This window comes from Rattus rattus, chromosome 3, assembly GCF_011064425.1.
Source record: "Rattus rattus isolate New Zealand chromosome 3, Rrattus_CSIRO_v1, whole genome shotgun sequence".
NCBI classification, from domain to species: Eukaryota; Metazoa; Chordata; class Mammalia; order Rodentia; family Muridae; genus Rattus; species Rattus rattus.
This window is the reverse complement of record NC_046156.1, coordinates 16,282,996-16,293,138: the sequence shown is the minus strand read 5'-3', so window position 1 is coordinate 16,293,138 and position 10,143 is coordinate 16,282,996. Positions and strand designations below refer to the sequence as shown.

At 44.8% G+C, this 10,143-nt stretch overlaps 1 protein-coding gene across 1 annotated transcript in view; it reads right to left on the bottom strand.

The window, feature by feature from the left end:
* Positions 1 to 5,312: 5,312 nt before the first annotated feature.
* The window catches only part of Hs2st1 (heparan sulfate 2-O-sulfotransferase 1), a 140,257-nt gene continuing 135,426 nt past the window's right edge, over positions 5,313 to 10,143 (bottom strand). The window contains exons 6-7 of the mRNA XM_032897235.1: positions 9,448 to 9,605; positions 5,313 to 8,274 (exon numbers count right to left, since the gene is read on the bottom strand). Coding sequence (XP_032753126.1) covers positions 8,045 to 8,274; positions 9,448 to 9,605 — 388 coding nt within the window. The 3' untranslated portion in view covers positions 5,313 to 8,044. The remainder of the gene's footprint in view (positions 8,275 to 9,447; positions 9,606 to 10,143) is intronic.

The following is a 10,143-nucleotide window of genomic DNA, read 5'->3' as shown; positions in this document are numbered from 1 at the left end:
ATTTTATGTATGTGAGTACACTGTCGCTGTCTTCAGACACACCAGCAGAGGGCATCGGATCTCATTACAGATGGTTGTGAGTCACCACCATGTGGCTGCTGAGAAGTGAACTCAGGACCTCTGGAAGAGTAGTCAATATTCTTAACTGCTGAGCCGTCTCTCCAGCCCAGCTTTTTTCTTTCAAGAATGTGCTTGGGAGACACACTGCCCAAGGCCTCTCTGATCTCTCCCGAGACCATGTGGAAGACCGTCTGTTGAAGTGGGGATGGCTTAGAGTTACCTGGCCCATCCTTGAGGTAGGGACTAAACTTTAGGTTGTGAGCCTTCATTTAAAATAAAGACAAAACAAAGCAAACATAACCAAGGCAGGTAAAATTTATGATAACCAAGTGAGTAACTGCCGTGTAAGCCATGCAGCTGTTCTACTTCACTGTGACCATAGGCTGAAATCACTCACTACCAGCGAGCACAGAATCGAGTATTCCCAAGCAGCTATAGGTCCCATACCATGTCATCTCAGAGCTCTATGGACATGGCGAAGGCCGGGCAACAGACTCCTTAGCATAAAGTTCATCAGGATCAAATATTAGGTACAGCAAGGAACATCAATCCATCCCATCCCAAACCCAAACCCACACAAGGAATTCCATCACAAGGAAAGCACGGATCAATGTGCTTACAGCGGGTGGCTGATTCGGGTTCTCAGCTATGCACCTGGCCTTCCACAGACATTCCGGAAACTGGGACCCATCCCAGCTCCTGGGAGCAGACGTATACATCCAGAAGAACAGACATTTTCCTTTAAACTGCTTGCTTTATTCTTCCTCAACTAGTGTTTAAGAGTGCAAGAACCAAGAATGGAATATGGAAAATGGATGGTAGCCTAAACAGTAGTCCCATGTTGGAGACAGACAGACAACACGAGGGCCAGATAGATTGGGTTCAAGTCTTGGTTCAGTAGTGTTTCTATGAGCAGCCTTAGCTATCTAACCAGCCAGGTTAACCTTCTAGACTTCGAGTTTTTACACTGAATTGCTGCTTTGAACCAGCAGTTCTTGGACTTCATCCGGGGTCAGAGCTACCTGACTGGCTGGGACTTCTTATGTTTGGGCATGGGCTCCTACGAGATGCCGATGTGGCCAGGAATAAAGGCTTGCACTCTCAAGGGTTGACTATAATAAACAGGACAGAAATCACCTTCTGTCTAAGAGCAGTTGTAAAATAAGGACAGTGGCATTCTCTTTTCATGAGACTATATTGCAAAGTACCCTGTGAGGTCATAAAGTTCTAGACCACCACCCTGGAGGAAACATCGGTGTTAATATAAATGCTAAGGGGCACGGTGCACAGTCTGTACTGCGGTGCTCAGCACCTAGCAGGGTTATTTTTAAAAAACAAAAACACAAAAGCCCACCGATAACTAAAAATAGCCTTTCGCTTTATGATGGAGACACCAGCCTTTGTCATCCATTACAACGAGAAATGGAAATTAAGTTATAACACATGAAACTCGTATTGCAATCGTGGGTGGCAGGGACCTCCTTCTTGGCTTCCCATCCAATTCATTATTCAAATCCTTTTACCACGGTCTGCTCCATTGCTAAACTCGGTACCAGCTGTGGATCTTGATAAGAGGAGAAAGCTGGGCTGTTTCCACTTTGCTCCTGGCAGTCCTTAGGCCTCCAACAGAACTTTCTTACAAAATGAATAGTGCTGGCTCCCAGAGAGACCAATCTAATCTCATCTCGTCCACTCAGAAGATCCATATCAAACGTTACAGACTGTCTGTCTGCAGGACCGCAGCAGAGAGGGCATCGGACTCCACCTGGGTTTGCGTCCGTTTCGATGCCCGTGCATCAGTGTGGTAGAAGCGAAATATAACTGGCTGGCTTTTCCTGTCTGTGGCGGTCTTTGAAGAGCCCCACCAGGGATAGGATAGAAACAGATGAGGACCAGAGAGTTTAATATCCACAGCCTCTTCTAAACAGGCCCTGGATGGATCCAAAGCCCAAGTTCCACTGTTTATAGGTCCCATAATCTGGTCAGATTACCACAGTCTGCCTAGAGACCTAATTTACTAATCCCCTGGAGAATTCTAAATTAATTTAAAAGGGGGAAAATAAGTCTCTGGTTACTCTTGTTGGAATAACATGTGAGGTATTCCCTCTCCGCCAGTTTCTGAAGGTTTGGCTTACTTCAAATAAAATTACAGGACAGGCTGGTTATTTTGAAGAAAAAAAAAATGTAGCGCCCCTCCCCCCCACCACTAGTATTAAGAGGTTTGAAACATGGAACAGTACAGATTATCTCAAACTCTGAAAATACACCTGACTTCCTATCGCCCAATCTGGCTACATTATTAAGAGGGCCTACAGACTGAACACAATCTATACAAACTGTTATTGCCATAAACACTTTGGATCCTAGAGATGCGACATGAAATACCCAGTTAGGCCATCTCACCTTTGTGGGATCAACACGTGATCCGTTAGGCACCGGGCTAATTTGTATATTGGCTCTATAAGGATTCTAGGGAGCAGATTTGAACATTCCTTAGATTCCAAGTCCGAATATACATCTGGGTAACCGGGTGAGAGCACGGCCGAGTGTATTGTGTCATCTGTTCCTTATCGTTTACTTTACCTTGGAGTTGAGATGAAAAATCCAAGAGGGTTTGGTGAACCAGGGAGTTTCTAAGCTTACTCGCAGGGAGCTGGGAGACCAACAATGGTACTAGCTCAAAGCCCAACCCAATCCGGGGGACCTTTCTAAGGCTGTATAGACGGGGCCTCCCTCCAGTTAACACTACCTCCCATGTATCCTACTACCGTCCAAGACCACATACAGCTGGGGTGGAGAAAGGTAAGAAAGGCAGGCCAGACTCTCAGGTGAGGCTCTCCTCATCCCCTCCAAGGAGTTATATTCAGTGATCCTGGGACTGCCTGCTGCTGTGCTGGAGGACCCAAGCATCTACATGGCAGCCTAAAACTATCTGTAAACTTCAGTTTCGGGGGAATCGGATGCTCTCTTCTGTGCATACACGCACTCACAAAAGAAAATTTGAAAAGGAAAATAAAGAAATCTTATTATTCAACTCACAGAGCTCTACCTGCCTCTGCTTCCCAGGTTCTGGAATTAAATGAGATTAAAGGTGCCACACTATCACACTAGACAGAACTAGTAAAGTTTGTTTCTTGGTTTTGTTTTTTCTCTAGACAGGGATTTCCCTATGTAGTCCTGGCTGTCCTGGAACTTAACTGTACAGACCCGAATGGCTTCAAACCCAGAGTTCACTATGCCTGTCTAAAGTTAATTCTTCAAAAAAGTAAATGAAACGCTGAATTTGTGGCGATCTCTCGTGGTGGCACTGCCGCTGTTGTCAAGACGTGATGGTCACGTGCTGTCTTGAAGCAGAGCTGTTTGCTAACCAGATTCACACAGCCCATCCTCTTATCCCCAAAGCCTACCTCTATTTAGTTTCTTCCTCTTAGCTGAGTACCTAAGTATACTTCATACTTTCCAACTTGAAACGTCAACACCAATGACTTATAAATGCAAAGACCACAGAAGTCAAAACGCACAAAACTCGTCAAAATTAACCTAGGAAAACTCTGCAAATGAGTGGGATGATGCAGGGCTGTCTAGTGACATTGCCTGAGCTCTCAGGTGACACCAAACACCAGGTCAGCTTAGCATCAAAGCAGCTGAAGGCAGCCTTACTCCTGGACACCGAGTCACCTTCCCTCTCCCTGCAGTGTTGACTGGATAGCTTTTGTTCCAGGTATCAGACTGGAACACCTCAGCAGCGCAGAGTCCTGGGAATGCTGAGGAAAGGGGGTGATTATCTCTCCGAGGGATGTGACAAAGTCGTTTCAAGTTGGACAGTCTAGCATAAATGACACTGGTGGGTAGAGAAGGCAGGGGGAGGGGAGAGAGAGAGAGAGGGAAGGGGATAGAGGACAGGGAAGGAGGGAGCAGGAGTGGTTTTTAAGACGTTGGGGGCGGGCAGGCATGATTAGCTGAAGTCACCATTCAGCATGTGTGTGTCGCTAAGCTACACTGGACACTGGACTCTCATTACCTCGCTCTGGACAGGCTGCAGCAGTATGTCACGTGACCACTGGAGCTCATCTTTAACAGGTCACCAAGCTGTATGACATTAAAGTGACCAAATGGTTACCCAACCCTTCAAATTCCCGCCCTCTCAAGAAGTCAGAGAGGAAGTTCCTGAGGAGAAACCATGGCGGAAGAACGTTTGGGAATGGGTGCCTTCCCTCTCAGGAGACTACAGAGCCGTCTGCCTTGAACACAGCAACTCTGCCCAAGGTACAAGGGTGCAAAGACTCAACGGCAATGGCACGAATACTTCCCGGAGCAGAGGCACCTGAGCCTGGACACAACAAGTGTCACAGAAGCTCAGGCTCTGGATGTCCCCATAATAAAGGCTCCTGGGACCACGGCTACGTCTGAAAAGAACGCTTGGCAAAGCTGGCAAGATGGCTCACACAGATGGTCTCTGAGAAGGATTTCCACGTAAATTAAAACACCAGCCGTGCATTAGGGAACTGGGCTTTGGTTAAGTTCTCTAGTACTCTTAGATTTTTCAAAAAAATTCATTTTATTAAAGAAGAGAATTGTCATCTACAAACTATTTCGTATCTATCTATGCAAATGCAACATCAAAATACTCTGGTGAATTCCCTGATGGAGCAGGCAATTTTAGGGGTTCTCAAAAGGACACATATGAGGAAGATCAACAGAGTCCAAATTATAGGGGATATCTGGATTTCCAGGACAGAAGGAAAACGTAAGCGTTTGGAAAGCCGGTGACTTTCAGTTTTGTGGGTTTTGGATATTGAAATCCAATCATCAGGAGGCCAGAGGCAGCAGGACGTTAAGAGACCGTGTGACTCTATCAGGGGACACAGAAGCTGTTCCCATGCAGTTACTTCAAGGGTTGCTACCAGATATATTTAAGTGACGCTACAAATTAAAGCCAGGTGAAATCAAAATATATCCTCCCCACTACATTCTAAAACACAACGGTTTATCAACAGTTGCCATTTCTCAGCAGTAAGAAAACAGCTGGTACAAGCTGAACACGGAAAGCTACCTCCTCCTCTTCTATAGGAAATAAACATAGATATACACACACATTGACACTGTCTTCAAAATTCAGAGTGGTTATTTTGCTTTACTATCATATTAAAAACCCATCTCCCAAAGGTCAAATTACTGAAAAAAAAAAAAAAAAAACCCACAAAGGCCAAAATAAGAGAAAAGTGTTTGCCACATTTAAAAAATACACATTGTCTCAGTGGTTCTATTTATTTGATTATAAATTTATATGCTCTAAGGACTCTTACAGAGGAAAACCTACCCTTTTCTTCATCTTCAGAAAGGACACTTTGAATTCATTCACTCCAAAAAGCGTTAAAAGAAATAAATATGTCCCAATTTTGCACCCGTGAGCTAGGAAAACGAGTCGCCTGAAAGCAGTGTACGTAAGATAGAAGGAGGAACTCGGCAGAGACTGGGTCAGAAAGCAGCTGTTGGGGTCGTAATCTGGGAGACTTGGGAGGTAGAGAAACTCTTGGGGGAACTTGGTTCAGATCAGACATGGCTTCTCCGTGCCGATCCCCCAGGCGAGGGCTTGCAGCTCATGGTCTGCATCTAGCAAGTCATCTGTTTCGTAAATAAAGGTCTCACTAAGCTATACCCATGGTCCTTTGTTTCTACTTTTTCTGTGACAGCGTCTTTGCACCACTAAGAGTTGAGTGGCTGCACAGAGCCCTGACTTATGCACTCTGGTCTTTAATGAGAACAATTTACACAAAGTCCCAGTCGGTGTTCTAAGTGCTGCCCTGACTACCTAAGAGTTTAGCTGTGAACTCTCAAGAATAACCTCAGATTTACTCAACAGCCAGAGGCCTGCCTCGACAAGGCTCTTGAGCGATGGGCAAGAAAACAACTTGTTTTTAGCAGGAACCTGGAAACTTTCACTGGGAAGGAGGGAGAGAGAGAGGATGTTGCTATGTCCTCTTAATACCTTCATCTTGGCGGGGCTGGTGACTCAGTCTTTCCTTTAATCTCTGTAAGTGCGTCCTGATATACGGTGTTCTCCACTCCCCTTACTACACAATACATACTTTAAAGCTTTCTGTTGAAAATGCTTTGTTTGATGAGGTCCTGCTTAGAAATATTTAAACATACAAATAATTACTCCTTTAGAAAAGTGTGTCTGAGAGGAATCGGAATTCTGGATGTGAAGAGGGGGAAGGTGGAGAATTAATAGAGAAATGAAACTCTACAAAATACACTTTCACAAGCACAGCTGTAAGATAGCCACCATTCTTGGATGACAGAGTCAGATAAAAACAAGAACAATCTTTCAGGTTTGCAGAAGGCTTTCCCGCTCTTCCTCATCTGCTAACGAGGAGCCCGAGTCGCGAAAGCTCACAAGGGGTTCACATTTCAACAGTTGCTGAAGCACGGAAGATAAAACACTGAGAGGATATTTATCAAACACAAATTTTTATCAAGAGAAAGGGTTTTCTTTTTCCTTATAAAGCTTAAAAGTGGATTTTCCCTTTTTGTTGTTAAAAAGAATGAAGGCTATGGAACCATAGGCTAGAGATACGTCTGTGATAAGACCTCACACTTGAACACCACACCACACTTTCACAGTGCTCTCTGCCATGCCGTCTTCCTTAGTCCTCACAACAGCCCTGTGAGGTAGGTACAGCAGGTATCCCGATCTCGAGATGAGGAAGCTGAGGCAGACAGAGGTCAGGTGAGCTGACTAACATCACACAGCTGGAAGGTCCAGAGCTGGCACCAGAGGTAATGCTCAGACTCTAGTACTCTTCCCATGATCACTATTGCCTCAGGGGCGAGCAACGTTCTCCATCAAAATCAAGAGGCTACGTCAGCTCATCTTAGTGACACCATAACAGTACCGCTAAATGAGAAATACAAGAATAGCAGGTCTGATGACTTTACTCAACATAGTAAAATTGGTGCAAAACCACTTTTGTCTACTTACTTGTAACTTTTTGGTCCAAATACATAAAATATGCAATATTTACAGCATTTTCCTTTTTTCTTTTGTAAATGCAATGCTTTAAAACACATTATAAAGCACCGTAGTAAAAATAGTCTACAGGTAAAAGTACAGAAGTAGGCAAATCCTACCCACATCACAGCTCACTGATGGAGTCGCCATGTGGAGTCACCGAGACGTCAGTGTACAGGGTTACAGATAAGCCATGGAGAGACAGGTATTAAACTCACTTTTTTTTTTTTGATATTGATATGTGGAAATCCTTAAAAAAAGCTCAGATAACGTCCACACTCTTAGAAATATTAACCCAATATTAGATACCGGGGTGGCAGGAGTCAGGAATACTGCTTCTTTAACTCTTTCTACCTTTTTACAGCATTATTCATGGTTTTCAGTTGATCTCTTTAATACTAATGATCATAAAATAAAATAGAGCCTACATAAATATGGGCAAACCCAACTGCAGCAGAAATGTTCTGAGAAAAAGTGATCAAACATTCTAATAAACTTTGTGAGACATGATTCATAAAAATAAATCAGACACTGCCAAACAGTTATTAGCACTATTCAGTAGAGGTGGAGACACAAACTCCAGAAGGGTAAGTGGCAAACGGATTCATCTTCATTCAAGGAGAGGTGAGGAAAGCCTCATCAAAAGCAAGAGAAGCAGAACCTCTTCTGGAATGGTACTCGCCTTCCCACTAACCTCCACGGATGTGTTGTAGGCAATGCGAGGCCCCTCCCTGCCCCCGGAGGAGAGTGTAACTATCATGAAAATGGGAACAAAACGAGAGAGTGAACTGCCCGAGAGTCGAACTCTCCTTGACCTCTGACGGCCGCCAGCATCTCCTCTCCTGACATCAAGTCTGCCCCTGGCTTAGCTTCATGGGCAGCTCACACACGCATCGGCCGTGCAGTGGGGCTGAGAAGGTGGTCACAGAGTCAAGTTCCAGATCAAGAGTGCTCTGGCCACACCTGCACTCAGTTCGACTTAGGGTAAATCTTTTCATAGAAAAAGTTCTGGGCCAGGATGTAGAGGTCTCCATCTTTCTCACGGACTGCGTGGGCTCTGATGAACTGAAACTGCTCCAGGGCAAACTCATAGAACTCATTCTCCATTTTCCAAATGTCGGACTGCTGTAGCTTCGCGACGGTCTGTTTAGTGGGCAGTTTCTTTTCTGTGGTTTTCCTAAGGTGAGATTTCTTTCCTACTTACAGTGGAGAAACAGGAAACAAAAATAATTCTTACAGAACACAGGCAGATGTGCCTCCTTACTTGAAGAAATGGTTCTTGTTAATAAGTCACACTGAAGGCCAAGTAATACTTTGCCTTACAACATTAATATAGTCCAGCAAAACCTAGAAAGCTAACCCCATAGGGCATCCTGTCAGAAGGCGAATCCTTAAAGGAAGCGGCAAAATGCCCACACAGTAAACAAGCCCAGTAGTCAGGAAGTGGAAGCTGCCATTCTCTCCAGTCATTTACTTATTCTTAGCAACAACCACAACAAGTGTCCAGTGTGTGTGCCTGCACGCACGCACGCACACACATACACGCTCACACACACACGCACACACACGCATACACACACACATACATACACACACACACACACACACACACACACACACGCACATACACACACATACACACACACATACATACACACACACCTACACACACATACACACACACATACACACACATACACACACGCATACATACACACATACACATACACACACATACACACATATACACACATACACATACACACACACACACACATACACACACACATACATACACACACACATACATACATACACACACACACACACACACACACACATACATACACACACACACACACACACACACACACACACACACACACACACACACACACACACACACACACACACACACACACACACACATGCACACACACACACACACACACACGCACGCACGCATGCACACACACGCACACGCACGTCAGAGACCTTGCTGGATTTGGTCCTTTCTCCCATCTCATATCTGAGCTTGTACAGCAAGTGCTCTCACACTATTGGGACATCTTGCTGGCCCTCGTTTATTTAAAAGTGCGTGATAAAGCCTGTGTCTAGTTCCACCATCCTTATTTGCTCCAACCATGAAGAAACAAGGGCAGATGTAAACTCCTGGGGAGTCTGAGGGATGGCATGCTGTCAAACAATGAAAGGAAAACTATCAGTATCTGATGGACTCACACAAGTCTGGACATGCATTAGAGTTACAACAGCACATACATTATGGCTGTTCGTGTGGTTAGCCTTCCCAACCCGCCCTTTCCTAGAACTGTAGTCCACTTTATTACAGAGTCCACCTGACCTGCGCATACCTGTGCGATAGAGGTCCGTGGCGCCCCTGAAGAACCGGGGCAGAGCCGCCTCCAGGAGCATGATGAAGTCTTCCAGCTCTTCAGTGACCCCCACCAGGAAGTACTCATTAACCAGGTTGTACTTAGCCTGGTCCATCGCCCATCTGCTTCCCACATTCCTGAGACCACAGGAAAGGGATTAAAACCCGGTTGTGAAATCAGCTAAGTGTCTTTATGTCGCTACCCGTGTTATGGAGGAAATAGGGAGGCACACATGAGGCACCTTTGGTAAACTGGATCCTAGCTTTCTTTACTCCCACATCCGGCTTGGGCTCCCACACAGATACCTAGAGTCTACTAAGGGGTTCTGGAAGTGAACGCATTTTAAGCACAGTCTGTTTGTGTCGTATGTTCTTTTATTTGACTTAGTGTGCACTATGTGTTTTAAAACTACTCTAAAACTGTTCTCAGTCTGAGAGTTCCTTTGGTAAAGTAGAAGCAATTCGTGTTTGTTGTTTATCTTAATTTGTAAACTCCACGTCTTTTCTTTCCATGAGCTTTAGTGTTCCCCCAAATCCTGAGAAACAGAAAGTAGGTAAGAAGAGGCTGCACTTAAAATCTTTTTGTTTATGGCGTCAGCTAATGCTGTTAACAGGCTTCACCCTAAGTGACTATACTTCTGGGATCTAATTAGCACCAACATTCTTTATGCTTAAC